General features: G+C 44.0%; 1 protein-coding gene across 1 annotated transcript in view; it reads left to right on the top strand.

The window, feature by feature from the left end:
- RAB10 (RAB10, member RAS oncogene family) overlaps positions 1 to 19218 on the top strand; it is a 108181-nt gene that overhangs the window by 47526 nt on the left and 41437 nt on the right. Inside the window, 1 exon segment of the mRNA XM_073624977.1 lies at positions 13624 to 13684. Coding sequence (XP_073481078.1) covers positions 13624 to 13684 — 61 coding nt within the window.

Below are 19218 nucleotides of genomic sequence, written 5' to 3'. Positions count from 1 at the left end.
CTGTAGACAGCCTTTTATTTGGGTTTGGATAGAGTGGGGGTGGGTTGTAACCTCTGGAAGTTTGTGTTTTTGTTTTTTTTTTTTTTTTGTCATTTTTACGCCTTTGAGGAAGATTTCACGATTTTTCCCTCTGCTTCCTTTCCTTACAGCAAGTGTCTGCCTTAGGGTTCCCCTGTTCTGATGACAACTGTTTTGGGTTTTCCCTCACTTTGGAGGTAACAGGAGAAATGGGGTCAGTCTCCCCAGCAGGTACACAAAGCAGAAAAGAAGCTTGATAGATACTTTAATCCTGCTTGACGCCAATCAATCCCTGAAGGTGGGACTGGAGAGTAACCTGCCAATCAGTCCCTGGAAGGAGATGCTAGAGAGTAAGCCACCAGTCAATCCCTGGAGGAGATGCTGGAGAGTAAGCCACCAGTCAATTCCTGGAGGAGATGCTGGAGAGTAAGCCACCAGTCAATCCCTGGGGAGATGCTGGAGAGTAAGCCACCAGTCAATCCCTGGGGGAGATGCTGGAGAGTAAGCCACCAGTCAATCCCTGGGGGAGATGCTGGAGAGTAAGCCACCAGTCAATCCCTGGGGGAGATGCTGGAGAGTAAGCCACCAGTCAATCCCTGGGGGAGATGCTGGAGAGTAAGCCACCAGTCAATCCCTGGGGGAGATGCTGGAGAGTAAGCCACCAGTCAATCCCTGGGGGAGATGCTGGAGAGTAAGCCACCAGTCAATCCCTGGGGGAGATGCTGGAGAGTAAGCCACCAGTCAATCCCTGGGGGAGATGCTGGAGAGTAAGCCACCAGTCAATCCCTGGGGGAGATGCTGGAGAGTAAGCCACCAGTCAATCCCTGGGGGAGATGCTGGAGAGTAAGCCACCAGTCAATCCCTGGGGGAGATGCTGGAGAGTAAGCCACCAGTCAATCCCTGGGGGAGATGCTGGAGAGTAAGCCACCAGTCAATCCCTGGGGGAGATGCTGGAGAGTAAGCCACCAGTCAATCCCTGGAGGTAGGATGAGGTCTGTGTGTGTTGGCACATGTTGTGAAATGTGCTCATAAGGGGGGCTTCAGGGAACCCTGCAAAGAAGCATAGCCTCCTAAAAACCATAACCAAATACAAGGGACTTTTTTTTTGTAGTTTCAAAGATTACAGGCACAAAGGCAAACCTGGGCTTTTGCTGCTGTAATTCATTTTTTAAATTGGGTAACTAACTGAACGTTGATTCCTGTGTGCCGGTCCGCCTTTCACTTTCATAGCAGCCGTGTCTTGCCGTACGATCTGTTTATAACTTGCAGTGTCACGTGACTCGGGTGAAGGGTCGGTGTCCCATTAGGGCTGAGATAATGAGCACATTTCGGCTTTGAATGGCATTCATATCTGGAAACAATTACCGTCTTGACTTGGAGGCCTCTCCTCTGAAATGTGTCCGGACTCATCCTGCATGATGTAATCACTGAAAGTATGCACAGGCCGCGCCCGTTCATTGTCTTCATCTGTCCCTTCTCCTCCTTTTGTCAGCTGCTGTGTTGTGACCTGGAGCTATTGATGTCACACTGGTCATGGCACACATTCTACTTCTGTATCCCTGTGCTGCTTTGAGGTCTGGTTATAGGCAATCGTTCCGATCTTTATCTGTTTTCTGCAAAATCAATCTCTGCAGACTCTCATATTGTCGCTTGGATTTAACTTGTAGCACCATCCTTTTCCACAGAATATGCAGAACTGCTTTTATCAGTCTCTGCAGAAGAGGATGTTCGTTTCCACACATCTAGTCACATATATCATTAGTAGCATGCTGATATCCAAATGCCATCACGCAGCATACAATTCTGACACATTTGGCTGGGCTATACTGAGCCAGGAGCATCAGTCTCTACAGCAGAGGAGCATACACTCTAATGTATCAGTCGCATACTATTTTATATATTTATATAGCTCCGACATATACCACAGTGCTGTACAGAGAACACTCCAATGCGCCCATCACGGTCTCACTATTTTTATTATTCATCAGTATAGCACCAAGACACTAATACTGTATGATTGTGCAGAGAACATTTAAAGTGTTACTAAACCCACAACAGTAAAATCAGTCCTATGTGCAGCATAGCATGCATGTTATACTCTGGAACTTGAGGGGTTAATCCTCTGCATTGTGTAAAAAGGCTGTTTTATCCTGTATGCACAGATCCTCCCCCTCCTGCACTGTCTATCTGGGGAAAGCCAGCTAACACAGGAAGGGTAGTCAGCTTGCACATGCTCAGTTGTCTCTTTATGCTGGAGAGAACATTCCCTTATTCTCAGATAGCCAGGTCACATGATATTGACCTCACACATGTGGGCGTGTATACAGGATGCAGTGGAAATCTTCTACCTGAACTCTCAGCACTGGAGAAACTGTGCAGTTTATGACCGTGGTATACAGATCAGCGAAAAAGGTTTATAGTGGCAGTATTTTAATGTAAAAAGATTTATAAGCTGTGGGGCGGATGAACTAGTTTCTGGAGGAAACCCAAGGAGGACATAGACTCCATGTAGATGGTGTGGATGGAATTTGATCTTGGATTCTACCGCTACAAGCCCCCAGAGTAGACCACCATGTGCTGAGGTTTAGTGTAATCAATGTTCAGCAGATTTGGAGAAGTGTCTGGTCTGTTGGTGCAGCTCTGTGACTGATGTAGCCAAGGAGTTGGGCAGTGGGGAAACCCTGGGGCAGCCGTTGTAGTGGTGGAATGCTATTGTGTACATTCAGTATGGCGTCCTGTGTATATGAATTTCTCTGTTTATGTATAATGTTCCTTCAGACACTCGGCACCTCTGGACTGATGGATTGTATACATGGCGTTCACCATTACATAAGCTCTGCAGTTTAATTGGAGGGTCAGGTCTTTGTCAGCAGTCTGGGAACCTGAACAGAAGGGTGTTTGGAGGTGTAGGGACTGCAAGTCCCAGCATCTTCTGTAGTGTTATGTCACTACTTACTAGGCATCAGTGGAGCTCTAGGCAAATTGAAATACTCATGTGAAGGATTTTGCCTCCCCAGGAATATTTGTAATTCCCTACAGCCAGTCTTGTGATTCACACATCTCTAATACACTGTATGGCCAAGCTCTGGGCACTCTAATTAGAACAGCTGTCAGCTTATGATGCTGTGAGCTTCAGTAAACTACTAGGGCAATACTCCCTGTGCTGCTTGCCCCTAAGGTTCCCTCAACACCTCAGTCACTCTGCGCCTGAAACATGTTAAGTTGTCAGGACTGCAATACAGAAAATCTTAAAGTGCTCATAGCGCAGACTAGGGCTGCTGAAATTAATCGCAGCATCGATGCATCGCGATTCGGGTGTCCCCGATGCGGCATCGATGCATGCGACCCGAAAAATCGATGTCTGGCCCCGCCCCCTCCCGGGAGAGCGCTCCGTACGTAAAGCTTTTACTAGTGTGTGTATTTTCCGCTCATGTGACTCTCGGCCGCGCCTCCCTCCTCTGAGTCCCCTGATTTCAGCCCCGCCCACTGACTGGAGCTATCAGGTCAGAAGAGAGGCGGGCGGGGCTGACATCAGGAGAGACGTGAGAGGAGGGAGGCGCGGCCGAGAGTCACATGAGCGCAAAATACACACACTAGTAAAAGCTTTACGTACGGAGCGCTCTCCCGGGAGAATTCCCTGCTCAGGAAAGATGTGACAACCGGCGGAACACCGGCGGCTGGAGTGGAGATCGGGGGGAGATGGTGAGCAGGCAGATCGCCCTGCTCATTACAGGTTGCCACCAGCACCGGCGGAGCAGCATGTAAGTACAGAGGGGGAGGGGGGGCGCTGTGACACAAGTCCATATCATACAATTGTCTTCTATGTGCATTCATCACACCACAACTCTGTATTATTGTCCCCAGTCTGTGACCATCTCCTGTGCCATGTCCCCAGTCTGTGACCATCTCCTGTGCCATGTCCCCAGTCTGTGACCATCTCCTGTGCCATGTCCCCAGTCTGTGACCATCTCCTGTGCCATGTCCCCAGTCTGTGACCATCTCCTGTGCCATGTCCCCAGTCTCTGATCATCTCCTGTAGCATGTCCGCAGTCTCTGACCATCTCCTGTAGCATGTCCGCAGTCTCTGACCATCTCCTGTAGCATGTCCGCAGTCTCTGACCATCTCCTGTAGCATGTCCGCAGTCTCTGATCATCTCCTGTAGCATGTCCGCAGTCTCTGATCATCTCCTGTAGCATGTCTGCAGTCTCTGATCATCTCCTGTAGCATGTCCGCAGTCTCTGACCATCTCCTGTAGCATGTCCGCAGTCTCTGATCATCTCCTGTAGCATGTCTGCAGTCTCTGATCATCTCCTGTAGTCATTTGGGGGCAGTCTGGAGCTCCTCTTTAAGTTGTCTGCACTGTTTACACTTTGCTACATGCAAGGAGTGTTGTCTTTTTTTTAAGAACAGATAAAATTTAAAAAATGGAGTTCTTCTGACTACTTAAATTTTTTGGATGAAAACCGCGCGCAGTAATCGTGATGCATCGTTAATCGTGGACCTGATAATCGTAATCGAATCGAATCGTGAGGCCAGTGAAGATGCGCACCCCTTATATATATATATATATATCTATATATATATATATATATAGATATATATATATATATATAGATATATATATATATATAGATATATATATAGATATATATATAGATCGTTATTTGACTACAGCACCACATCCCTTAAGTATTTGGAAACAAATGAAGGAAGAAAGTTCAATATTTTAGAAAATTTGATTAAAATATTGAAACCATATACATTTATGACCTAATTTTAATAGTCGTTGATATCATATCGGTATTGTGGTGAAAATCTTGACACGTTTCGCCCATTGGGCTGCTTCTTTGTCTAAGGGTTATTGTGGGCAAAACATCCCGAAGAAGCCCAATGGGTAAAACCTGTCAGGATTTTCACCATAATGCTGCTATATCAATGACCATAGGAATTTGGTCATAAATGTATATGGTTTTATATGGCTACAATATTTTAATCTAATTTTCAAATATTGAGCTTTATTAGAGTGTTGGTAATTTTATATGTTGCACCTGAAAGTCCCATGAATTCTATTAAATTGCTCCTGCTCTGTTTGTACTCGACAAAGTAACACGTTGACTTTACGGTTGCAATGGGGAGTTTAAAGAGGAAGTCAGTCAATGACAACTGATCATGTGATGTAAACAGAGCTGGTAATCGGCTATTTCTCCTCGCGCTGATGGCCCGAGGAGGAAAAAAAAAGGCCGATCACAAGCTGCTGTCAGAGAGACATCGGTCCTGATCAAGGAGAGCAGCCACCAGCTCATTTGTGCCCACCTGCCAGTGCTGCCTCATCAGAAAAATGATCTGTTTGCAAAATTTTATAACAAACTATGAAACGTGATTTTTTTATTTTTTTTTTGTTTTTTTTTTGTTTAGCAAAAAATAAAAACCCCAGTGGTGATTAAATACCGCCAAAAGAAAGCTCTATTTGTGTGAAAAAAAAATAAAAACTTAATTTGGGTACAATGTTGCATGACCGTGCAAATGTCATTCAAAGCGTGACAGCGCTGAAAATTGGTCTGGGCAGGAGGGGGTTAAAGTGATTGTAAAGTGTTTGTTATTTTTATAGAAAAAAAAAAAATGTATACTTGCCTGCTCTGTGCAGTGGATTTGCACAGAGCAGCCCCGATCCTCCTCTTTTTGGGTCCCTGGCTGGAGCTCCTGTCGAGTGCCCCCACAGCAAGCAGCTTGCTATGGAGACACCCAAGCCGAGTGACAGCTCCCTTTGTCCATTCAGAGACACAGAGCCACGACCCGGCCCCGCCCCCTCTCTCTCCTGGATGGCTAACTGACTTTGACAGCAGCAGGAGTCAATGGCGCTGCTGCTGTGTCTCAGCCAATCAGGAGGAAGAGTCTCGGACAGCGAGACACTTGTGGACAGACGGGACTCAGGTAAGTATGAGGGGGTCTGCTGCACACAAGGCTTTTATCTTAATGCGTAGAATGCATTAACATAAAAAACCTGACTTTACTACTTCTTTAATTCATTTTTAATATTCAAAGCAATCTCCCCATCCATCCATGTCTCCATGATTTATTTTGTTGAGAAATCACTTAGGAAAAAACACCCCCCTAGTATTTATGTCCGTGGCCATCTTAACCACTTGCCGACCGCCGCACGACTATATACGTCGACAGAGCGGCACGGGCAGGCAAAAGGACGTATATGTACGTCCTTGCCTGCCCGCGGGTGGGGGGTCCGATCGGACCCCCCCCCGGTGCCTGCGGCGGTCGGCAAATCTCCCCCGGCGATCGGAGGTGAGGGGGAGGCCATCCATTCGTGGCCCCCCCCTCGCGATCGCTCTCAGCCAATGGGATCATTTCCCTGCCTCTGTATTGTACACAGAGGCAGAGGAAATGATGTCATCTCTCCTCGGCTCGGTATTTTCCGTTCCGGGCCGAGGAGAGAAGACTGCAATGTAAGTGCACAACACACACACACACAGTAGAACATGCCAGGCACACTAAACACCCCGATCCCCCCCCCGATCCCCCCCCAATCACCCCCCCCCCCCCCCCTGTCACAAACTGACACCAAGCAGGTTTTTTTTTTTTTTTTTTTTTTTTTTTTTTCTGATTACTGTATTGGTGTCAGTTTGTGACAGTTACAGTGTCAGGGCAGTGAGTGTTAGGCCCCCTGTAGGTCTAGGGTACCCCCCTAACCCCCCCTAATAAAGTTTTAACCCCTTGATCACCCCCTGTCACCAGTGTCGCTAAGCGATCATTTTTCTGATCGCTGTATTAGTGTCGCTGGTGATGCTAGTTAGGGACGTAAATATTTAGGTTCGCCGTCAGAGTTTTATAGCGACAGGGACCCCCATATACTATCTAATAAATGTTTTAACCCCTTGATTGCCCCCTAGTTAACCCTTTCACCACTGATCACTGTATAACCGTTACGGGTGACGCTGGTTAGTTTGTTTATTTTTTATAATGTCAGGGCACCCGCCGTTTATTACCGAATAAAGATTTAGCCCCCTGATCGCCCGGCGGTGATATGCGTCGCCCCAGGCAGCGTCAGATAAGCGCCAGTACCGCTAACACCCACGCACGCAGCATACGCCTCCCTTAGTGGTATAGTATCTGTACAGATCAATATCTGATCCGATCAGATCTATACTAGCGTCCCCAGCAGTTTAGGGTTCCCAAAAACGCAGTGTTAGCGGGATCAACCCAGATACCTGCTAGCAACTGCGTTTTGCCCCTCCGCCCAGCTCGGCCCAGCCCACCCAAGTGCAGTATCGATCGATCACTGTCACTTACAAAACACTAAACGCATAACTGCAGCGTTCGCAGAGTCAGGCCTGATCCCTGCGATCGCTAACAGTTTTTTTTGTAGCGTTTTGGTGAACTGGCAAGCACCAGCCCCAGGCAGCGTCAGGTTAGTGCCAGTAGCGCTAACACCCACGCACGCACTGTACACCTCCCTTAGTGGTATAGTATCTGAACTGATCAATATCTGATCCGATCAGATCTATACTGGCGTCCCCAGCAGTTTAGGGTTCCCAAAAACGCAGTGTTAGCGGGATCAGCCCAGATACCTGCTAGCACCTGCGTTTTGCCCCTCCGCCCGGCCCAGCCCAGCCCACCCAAGTGCAGTATCGATCGATCACTGTCACTTACAAAACACTAAATGCATAACTGCAGCGTTCGCAGAGTCAGGCCTGATCCCTGCGATCGTTTACAGTTTTTTTGGTAGCGTTTTGGTGAACTGGCAAGCGCCAGCGGCCTAGTACACCCCGGTCGTAGTCAAACCAGCACTGCAGTAACACTTGGTGACGTGGCGAGTCCCATAAGTGCAGTTCAAGCTGGTGAGGTGGCAAGCACAAGTAGTGTCCCGCTGCCACCAAGAAGACAAACACAGGCCCGTCATGCCCATAGTGCCCTTCCTGGTGCATTCGCCAATCCTAATTGGGAACCCACCACTTCTGCAGCGCCCGTACTTCCCCCATTCACATCCCCAACCAAATGCAGTCGGCTGCATGAGAGGCATTTTCTTTATGTCCTCCCGAGTACCCCTACCCAACGAACCCCCCCAAAAAAGATGTTGTGTCTGCAGCAAGCGCGGATATAGGCGTGACACCCGCTATTATTGTCCCTCCTGTCCTGACAATCCTGGTCTTTGCATTGGTGAATGTTTTGAACGCTACCATTCACTAGCTGAGTATTAGCGTAGGGTACAGCATTCCACAGACTAGGCACACTTTCACAGGGTCTCCCAAGATGCCATCGCATTTTGAGAGACCCGAACCTGGAACCGGTTACAGTTATAAAAGTTACAGTTACAAAAAAAGTGTAAAAAAAAAAAAAAAAACACAAACAAAAATATAAAATAAAAAATAATAGTTGTCGTTTTATTGTTCTCTCTCTCTTTATTCTCTCTCTATTGTTCTGCTCTTTTTTACTGTATTCTATTCTGCAATGTTTTATTGTTATTATGTTTTATCATGTTTGTTTTTCAGGTATGTAATTATTTATACTTTACCGTTTACTGTGCTTTATTGTTAACCATTTTTTTGTCTTCAGGTACAGCATTCACGACTTTGAGTGGTTATACCAGAATGATGCTTGCAGGTTTAGGTATCATCTTGGTATCATTCTTTTCAGCCAGCGGTCGGCTTTCATGTAGAAGCAATCCTAGCGGCTAATTAGCCTCTAGACTGCTTTTACAAGCAGTGGGAGAGAATGCCCCCCCCCCCCCCCCCACCGTCTTCCGTGTTTTTCTCTGGCTCTCCTGTCTCAACAGGGAACCTGAGAATGCAGCCGGTGATTCAGCCAGCTGACCATAGAGCTGATCAGAGACCAGAGTGGCTCCAAACATCTCTATGGCCTAAGAAACCGGAAGCTACGAGCATTTTATGACTTAGATTTCGCCGGATGTAAATAGCGCCATTGGGAAAGCATTTTATCATACCTATCTTGGTGTGGTCAGATGCTTTGAGGGCAGAGGAGAAATCTAGGGTCTAATAGACCCCAATTTTTTCAAAAGAGAGTACCTGTCACTACCTATTGCTATCATAGGGGATATTTACATTCCCTGAGATAACAATAAAAATGATTAAAAAAAAAAAATGAAAGGAACAGTTTTAAAATAAGATAAAAAAGCAAAAAAATAATAAAGAAAAAAAAAAAAAAAAAAAAAGCACCCCTGTCCCCCCTGCTCTCGCGCTAAGGCGAACGCAAGCGTCGGTCTGGCATCAAATGTAAACAGCAATTGCACCATGCATGTGAGGTATCACCGCGACGGTCAGATCGAGGGCAGTAATTTTAGCAGTAGACCTCCTCTGTAAATCTAAAGTGGTAACCTGTAAAGGCTTTTAAAAATGTATTTATTTTGTTGTCACTGCACGTTTGTGCGCAATTGTAAAGCATGTCATGTTTGGTATCCATGTACTCGGCCTAAGATCATCTTTTTTATTTCATCAAACATTTGGGCAATATAGTGTGTTTTAGTGCATTAAAATGTAAAAAAGTGTGTTTTTTCCCCAAAAAATGCGTTTGAAAAATCGCTGCGCAAATACTGTGTGAAAAAAAAAAATTAAACACCCACCATTTTAATCTGTAGGGCATTTGCTTTAAAAAAATATATAATGTTTGGGGGTTCAAAGTAATTTTCTTGCAAAAAAAAATAATTTTTTCATGTAATCAAAAAGTGTCAGAAAGGGCTTTGTCTTCAAGTGGTTAGAAGAGTGGGTGATGTGTGACATAAGCTTCTAAATGTTGTGCATAAAATGCCAGGACAGTTCAAACCCCCCCAAATGACCCCATTTTGGAAAGTAGACACCCCAAGCTATTTGCTGAGAGGCATGTCGAGTCCATGGAATATTTTATATTGTGACACAAGTTGCGGGAAAGAGACAAATTATTATTTTTTTTTTGCACAAAGTTGTCACTAAATGATATATTGCTCAAACATGCAATGGGAATATGTGAAATTACACCCCAAAATACATTCTGTTGCTTCTCCTGAGTACGGGGATACCACATGTGTGAGACTTTTTGGGAGCCTAGCCACGTATGGGACCCCGAAAACCAAGCACCGCCTTCAGGCTTTCTAAGGGCGTAAATTTTTGATTTCACTCTTCACTGTCTATCACAGTTTCGGAGGCCATGGAATGCCCAGGTGGCACAAACCCCCCCCAAATGACCCCATTTTGGAAAGTAGACACCCCAAGCTATTTGCTGAGAGGTATAGTGAGTATTTTGCAGACCTCACTTTTTGTCACAAAGTTTTGAAAATTAAAAAAAGAAAAAAAAAATTTTTTTTTTGTCTTTCTTCATTTTCAAAAACAAATGAGAGCTGCAAAATACTCACCATGCCTCTCAGCAAATAGCTTGGGGTGTCTACTTTCCAAAATGGGGTCATTTGGGGGGGGTTTGTGCCACCTGGGCATTCCATGGCCTCCGAAACTGTGATAGGCAGTGAAGAGTGAAATCAAAAATGTACACCCTTAGAAATCCTGAAGGCGGTGATTGGTTTTCAGGGTCCCGTACGCGGCTAGGCTCCTAAAAAGTCCCACACATGTGGTATCCCCGTACTCAAGAGAAGCAGCAGAATGTATTTTGGGGTGCAATTCCACATATGCCCATGACCTGTGTGAGCAATATATCATTTAGTGACAACTTTGTGCAAAAAAAAAAAAAATAAATAAATAAATTGTCACTTTCCCGCAACTTGTGTCAAAATATAAAATATTCCATGGACTCAACATGCCTCTCAGCAAATAGCTTGGGGTGTCTACTTTCCAAAATGGGGTCATTTGGGGGGGGTTTGTGGTTAAGTAAGGGCAGATAATTCATGTAGCATTTACTTCCTGGAATCCGTTTGCCTCTAGCTCAGGCGGGAGGGTGTGGTTATCTGAAAAAGCCCCTCCCCTCCTGATGAGGAAAAAAATACCATGAAGACTCCTGGGATATATGACATCATTTTGATCTAGGCCAGGAAGCAACTAAAGAAATGTAAAAAAAAAAAAAAAAGTTTAAAACAAGCAAATATACTGTATTTTCTGGCGTATAAAGATGACCTTTTATACTTAAAAATGTCCCCCAAAAACGGGCGTCTTGTACGCCTTTATAAAATGCCACCCGCTGGATGTGCAGTAATTCTGTATATAGCTTTGGCTACATACATTCTACCGTGCTGAGCCAATCGCGGTGAGTGACGTATTCTAGTAATGCAAAGCCTGCTCTGATTGGCAGAGGTTGTAACATCAGCCCGCACCTCTGACTCTCAAAGCCAGTCCGAGCAGGCTTAGTGTTCATTAATAGAATACATCGCTCGCCGTGATTGGCTCAGCGCGGTATACAGTATACTACCGAATGTGCTGATCGGAACCTTGTTTGGACAAAGTCCTGCTTGTTCCGGCTACCCCTTGGCTCCTCTAGCTTCCACAGCCATCTCGCCATCCACCACCGGAGCTTTGTTTTGAAGCACCTGACCCTCCATCTGGCTCTACACACATTGGTTCTCCCCCTGCAGTGGATTTTGCCAGGCACGTGAGATAGTTACCACCGCAGCATCGCTTCACAGAGCAGGTGATCAAGTTGCCCAGACCTATTATTGCTGTATGTTACTGAAGCTACTAGACAGACTAGTCCAGAAGGGGGTCGTCTTATACGGCAAGTATATCCCAAAACCAAGGTTTTAGCTGGAAAATGAGGGGGGTCGTCTTATACGCCGGCAAATACGGTAATCTGTCTTATCTTCACTAATGTTGGCACTATAAGGAGTAAAATAGAGGAACTTTGGTCATAAAAAATAAATAAAAATGAAGTCAATCGCTACTAAAAAAAAAAAAAAAAAAACATCCAATGATACAGGAGGATAAGCAGAACTTTCACTATGAAGTTCCACTTTATTGTTTGACATACAGTCCATATAGTAACACTGTTCTTTGTTTGGAATAAAAATGTTTGGTTTTTTTTTTGCGGTCAGCATCCTTCCTGGACATTTTGCCAACAGGGACTTGACAGCTAGGACCTTTGTTAGCTGGTAAACCAAGAATGGCGGTAATGGTTCATGCATGACCATGAGTCTTTCTGATTGGTTCCTGATTATTAGTGTGGGCTGGAGCATGGTTTGACCTCCGTGTGCTGCTAGCTTTCAAATGAGGAACGAAGGGTAGTTTTTCCATCATTCTAAAGACCCATGCATGGGAACATGAATTGTACAGTGTGGGGGGGACGCCTTGTGTTTAGGGAGGATTACTTAACGTCTTCATACCCTGTAACCCCCTCATCTCCTACCAGTGCACCCTGAAGGCTTGTGAAAGTTTTGACTGAGTTGAATCTTACAAAAGCCATTCACATTCTCCCCAATAACCCCACTACCCCATCACTGTGGGGATAAAGGGTGGGGTTTTGTGTTCCCAGTAAGGAAAAGCTCAGATTAACCATTTGACCTCCAGGAGGTTTTACCCCCTTCGTGAACAGGCCGTTTTTGATATTCAGCACTGTGCTACTTTAACTGGTAATTGTGAGGTCATGCAACATGGAAATTTTATATCCTTTTTTTTCACTCAAATGGCCTTCTTTTGGTGATCACCACTGTTTTGTGTGTGTATATATATATGTGTGTGTGTGTGTGTGTGTGTGTGTATATGTATGTATGTATGTGTGTGTGTATGTATGTCTATATATAGATATAGATATATAGATATAGATATATAGATATATAGATATAGATAGATAGATATAGATAGATAGATAGATATATATATATAGAGATAGATAGATAGATAGATATATATAGAGATAGATAGATATATATATATATATATATATATATATATATATATATATATATATATATATATATATATATATATATATTTTTTTTAAATTTTATTTGTGGGTGGGACAACGCTATTTACTACTTTGTTATAAAATATATCCACAAAAAAACCTAATTTCTTCATAAATTTAAGGCCAAAATGTATTCTGCTACATGGCTTTGGTAAAAACCAAACTGCGTTTTTGGGGCACTAGGACCCTTTTTTAGTCTGATAGTTTTAACTGACCATGGCTGGGAGGGGTGCTAGTGACCATAATAGTGATCGTGATACTGTACACTGGCTGGGAAGGGGTTAACATCAAGGGGCAATCGAGGCGTTAACTGTGTGCCCAACAAGTGTAATGTGTACCGCCTTTGCTCACAGATCTGGCTGCTTTTTCTCCCTGGACTCATTTGATTTCCGGCAGAAGAAATGGCCAGATTGTTTTGTGTACAGAGTTCTGTGTTTATGTAAACAAGAAACTCTGTTGTGATTGGCCATAGCCTTACGGCAGGGATAGAAACAAAATCATTGGGCGAAACCTGCCTGACAAACTCATGCTTGGTCCATTCACAGCACAGGTCAGTAGGGGGAGCACATGCATGCTCGGGAACAGTTGGTGACATTCAGGTATGTTACCTAGCCTGTAGCTTCCGCCCACCCTGCAGTAAATATACTGTGGGCGGACGGCAAGCAGTTAACTAGAAAGTCTTAAAGTTTGCTGACTCACTGATTGATTTATTTTGTACTGTTTTGCACAATCAGCTGATCCCTTGTTTTTTTCCTTCACAGGAATAGATTTCAAGATCAAAACTGTGGAGTTACAAGGAAAGAAGATCAAATTACAGATCTGGTGAGTGGCTCCTTATCCATAATACGGCACATAGCCAGACTTTTTATTGCCGCTCTCAGATGAGAACTGTAGTCACCCCTCCGTCACCAGATTTACATCTGTGCTGCAAATTAAAACATCCGCTGGAGAGATTTCTGTAGGGGTGATGCAGACACTTGGTAGTATTGCCAGGTCCAATATGTTTATCGTCAAAACTGGTGGACCTTACCTCTGTGTTAAAGTGTACCTGTCAGAATGGCAAAAGTAGAGTAGGTCCAGGTAGATGGCAGCACAAGCTGTCCAAATATTGTCTAACGTGTCCCTCCAGCACCACCTCCTAGTTTTTCAAATTTTTCTAATTATTTAATTGCTTTGCAAATAGTGACTTTACGGTGGTCACTGATGGCGTAGCCATAGCTGTGCTCCCCTCCAAGTGATAAATCCCAGGTCTGCCGATAGGTCGCTCCTGCACTTGGCATTGCATTGTGACATGGCATGGACCGTCTCAAGGAATGGGCAAATCGTGCAGTTTTAAAACCTCCAGATAAGAGTCATCAATCGGTTCACATCTTTTACACTGATCCTGGATTCAGTAATAGGGAAGCCAAATCTCTCCCAAATCAACATAGGTTAAAAAAGAGAACAAGGTCCACCTCATAGTGTAGTAAGAACCTCAAAGGAATATATTTTATTTAAAGTATTGCACTTGATACATCGTCAAAACGCATGTCACATGAAAGTTTCAAACTATTAAGATGGCCCCGGTCCGAGCTAGTGCGCGATGTCACACTCCATGACTCCACCCTACACGTTTCGTCACCAATGGATGTCGGTGACAGGAGGTTTTTATTGCTGTGTCCCCACTGAGTAGCCTCAGCTGTCTATATTTTTGGATCTTCTGACCATTTTGACTTCTGGTTTTCAGTGATGGTAAGATTGACTAATGTAATTTTTCATCATCTGGTCATCTTCAGCCCTCCTAGTTTATGACAGGTTTTTCTACAGGTGCTTGTATAGCACTGACAATTTGTGCAGCACTTTACATACATCTTGTACATTAACATCAGTCCCTGTCCCAAGGAGCTTATTTCTAAGGTCCCTGACTCACATGTATACATACACATACTAGGCCGTTTTATACCGCAGCCATTTAAAGTGCATTTCCAATTTTGCAGTTAAACATGGGAACCCTCCACTATGTCTGTGTTCCAATCCACACTGCAAAAGGGAAAAAGGGAAGCTACAGTCTCCTGCTCAAAAATGCAATAAAAACCATACCCATGATCCTTACAAAATGCTTTTTTAAATCTGGATATTGTCAATATTTTAAATGAAGTGCTTACTTTCCAAATGTCGGGATTACTGGCCCCTGATGACACGCTGCCAGCAGCCTTCTTAGGTGTGGGCATCTGAAGCCAATGACTTCCAGATTGTAGTGCAGCTGGTTTAGCCAGCATGCACCTCCCAAACTCGGACATGTGCCCTAGTGACTGTGCCCGCATCACATACATGCCTGGATTAGTGTGCACTCACAGTGCTCCATTAAACACACTGTCCCAGTCGCAGAGCCTGTATTTCCTCCCGGCATCCTCTTCTTCATGAATGGCACCTAACTCCTTCAGATCATGTAATTTCCCGTCTCAAAATACCACGCAATTACAATACTAGGCTACCCAAATACTCCTGGGATAGATGATACTGATATCCCAGGAGTCCAAGGGAATTGCCCAATGGAGTAATCGCCCAGGCGGCAGGTACAGGTGTCAGCAAACTGCATAAAAAAGGGGATTTCAAAAAAAAAAAAGAAATTGCAATATTCTTTAAGCACTGTACTGCGGATGGGCATTATTATTATTATTTTCGGCAGTGCGTCACTTTAGCTGATAATTGTGCGGTCGTGCGACGCTGTATCCAAACAAAATTGACGTCCTTTTTTTTTTTTTTTTTTTTTTCCTCACAAATGGAGCTTTCTTTTGGTGGTATTTGATCATCTCTGCGGTTTTTATTTTTTGCGCTATAAACAAAAAAGGGCGACAAATATAATAAAAGCAATATTTTTAACTTTTTGCTATAATATCCCCCAAAAATATATTAAAAAACAAATTTCTTCCACAGTTTAGGCCAATATGTATTCTACATATTTTTGGTAAAAAAAATTGCAATAAGTGTATATTGGTTTGTGCAAAAGTTATAGCTCAAAATGGGGGATAGCTTTATGGCTTTTTTTTTTTTTTTTCTAGTAATGGCAGCGATCTGCGATGTTTGTTTTTGTTTGTTTTTATTGCGACGGACAGATCGGACACTGACACCATTTTGGGACCATTGACATTTTAAATAAGCAATAAGAGCGACAGGGAGCAGTAGATCCCTGTCATGTTGCTAGGCAGAACAGGGAAATGCCTTGTTTACATAGGCATCTCCCTGTTCTGCCTCTCCTCACTGCAATCGCGGGCCGCCGGCGAACATTGAGTTTGTGGGACCCATGGGCCAAGAAGGACCCTCTGGGCAGGAATTTCAAAGGGACGTACGTGTATACTCATTAGGTAGCGCCACACCACCCCCTTGTTTCCATTTGTTTCTATCATTTGGAGCTTCCTTTGGGGGGCTCTATTAGGGGAGGCAGCAACCTATGTTTTATTTTTTCTATCCTAAGCGCGGTTATTATTTATAACGTATAGGTACGTGTACGCCCTTGTGCCTGCCCGTGCCATTCTGCCGACCTTTTTTTTTTTTTTTAAATGGTCTACCATGAGTTTTATGCCATGATGTACTAATATGCACTGCAGATTTACTTGTCAAGTGAAGGCCTCCAGAGCTGCGCTGAGTGCTCCAGCTGGTCCCCGCTGTTTCCTTCTTCTCCTGGTCTTCCTTCCAGGTTCGCCCTACTGGACCGCAATGATGTCACTCCCGCGCACATGCATTGGAGTCACTTCATCACGGCAGAAAGCAGTGCTGTATATGTACACTCAATGCACATGTGTGGTTCAGTGTACATTACATCTGACAGGTAGGGGGAAGTATTTTGATGGAAGAGACTGCTAGTATCTCTTCTGTCATAAAAAATATACCTGTCAAGGTTTTGTGTTGAATTCCATTTTTAAACATTTCTATTCATGTATTTATTTTTAACTTAAAGTCCCTTCTATTGCTTTTAGCGACCTCCACATTATTTAAAAAAAAAAAAAATTTTAAACATTAAATTCAGATTAATGAAAGTGTTCATACAATTTATTTAGAAACTCGTATAGATATATAAAATGTCTGACCAAACGCATAGTATTGGACCGTGTTTGTCACTTTTATATCGGTGTTTTTAGAAGTACTACGTTGAATACAATTTTGTTAATTTTATATACTTGTTTTTTGGGTGCCTAAAAAAATTCCCATCCTTTTATTCTACCAATTTATTTTTTTTTTTTTTATGTTGCTGTGATGTGACTTCCCGTTAAAAGGTGGCTACGTTAGTTCTCCATGGTCTCACTGTATGTAGCAACCCTCCCTTGCTCACTCCTGAGGATGAACAATGGTCTATGTGATTTGTAGTGTGCATAGAGCAGAGCACATGACCACGAGTAACGTGCAGTGCTCATTCTAAACAAATGGAGGGGAGTAGAAAAAGACAAGGTTCAGGAGCTCATGGAGGACTTTACTAGAAGTTAAGGAGACACGGTAAACTATTTTTTTTTTTTTTTTAAATCGGGTCAAAATTCTGTGTTTATCGGCGTATAACACTCACCCCAAGTTTAGGAGGGAAGTTTAAGGAAAAAAATGTAAATTTAAATGTCCATCGGCAGCCTGATTATTTAAAATTGGCGCCGATCTCCACTGATGAGGAGAAAAGCGAGTGCCGCCGCCGACATACGCAAAGCCGAGTGTGCTTGGCTCCTCTCTCAGCCCCGCCCCTATGATGGACATAACACAGGTCCAATGGCGGGACTGGGCGGGACTATGAGAGGAGTCGAGTACACTCAGCTATGTGTATATCGGCGGCGCTCGCTCCTCTCCCCTCAGCGAAGTGGAGATCTGTGTATAACACGCACCTACAATTTCCCCCTGATTTTAAGGGGAAAAAAGTGCGTGTTATACGCCGATAAATACGGTACATTTCAAGGCAAAACTTTTTTTTTTTTTTTTTTCCTTTTTAGATTAGAAAGGTTATAAACCCCCTGCCAAGTTTTTTGCCTTCTGTGTCTCACTGGGGAGATTTCCCCTCACTTCCTGTTTCATAGCCAAAACAGGAAGTGAGACAATCCCGCCAGATGAGGGAATCCCTGGTTGTCACCAAAACTAGTCTCCTCATTGAAAGATTTTCCCTCAATTCCTGTTCTGGGGATTATCACTTTTGGTAATAATGGTAAACGTGACAGAGGGTGAATCTCCCTAACAAGGACACACAGCAATAAAAACCTGACGGGGGTTCTAATCCATCTCCACTCCAGGGCATTCTGGGATGCAAACAGGTATATGTATGTGTGTGTATGTAAAATATATATGTGTGTGTATATATATATATGTATGTATATATGTATGTATATATATGTGTGTATATATATATATATATATATATATATATATATATATATATATATATATATATATATATACACACACACACCCAGCCATTGACCCAAGTGACCCGATCAGGTACTGGCTAGTAACGGATAGAATTGATCACAGCCTGGTGTGAGTGATTGTGGTTGGTTGCTGTGAGATCTGACACATAGGAACCAGCACTGCATTGGATAAGGCGTTAGCTGTCACTCAGATCTATCCGCGCACGCTCGTCATTCCTGGACACGCTGTCCCACCCATCTGTTGAGTCACAGGTTGCTGCGGCTCATTATAGTGGATGGGGAGAGAGCAGCTTGTTTTCCTGCCTGTTGGTTCGGGGGAGGGGAGAAGCCTCAATCACTGACCCCCTCTGCTTGCTTAGCTGCACTTCAAGGGATGCCTACAGAGCCTGGGAATGTGACCAAGGCCTGCCCATTTCACAGTTTCCCAAAAAGAACTGGCAGGCGCCTGCAGAGGCCTGGAAGGATGACAGGCCTGCAATTACTTTCCAGAGAGTCATCACATTAACCTGATTTCCTATAAGGGAGGGTGACACAGGACTTCTTTCAGCCAGATCTTTTAAAAGGAAGTTATTTATTGCACAGCATCCTACAGAATGCGGGAGATTACCATCAGACCCTGCTGGTATAGGAGCTTACAGTCTACTGGCCCCAGCACGCCCCACAACCTGCGTGGTTAAAGTATCAGCTAAATACCCTTGTATAGTAATTTCACCTAGTACATTCAGAAATAAATCTAAGGGGCCCAAAGCCGGGAGAACAGTGATTTAGTGCTAACTTCTAAAACAGCCATTAGCAATAATTGCATGTAAAATACAGCCGGCTGGTTGTACCCAAGCTGATTGATCAACTTGGGTACAATCACCCTGCCCATTAATGGTTCAAACCTAGAGCGGTCCCTGCTGAACTGTTTAAGATTCCAACTGTCTATGGCCGGCTTAAAGCAATTAGATCAGGTGTCTCCAAACTTTTCAGTACGAGGGC

The sequence above is a fragment of the Aquarana catesbeiana genome, linkage group LG04 (assembly GCF_042186555.1).
Source record: "Aquarana catesbeiana isolate 2022-GZ linkage group LG04, ASM4218655v1, whole genome shotgun sequence".
Classification (NCBI taxonomy): Eukaryota; Metazoa; Chordata; class Amphibia; order Anura; family Ranidae; genus Aquarana; species Aquarana catesbeiana.
This window is presented reverse-complemented; position numbering and strand designations above follow the sequence as displayed.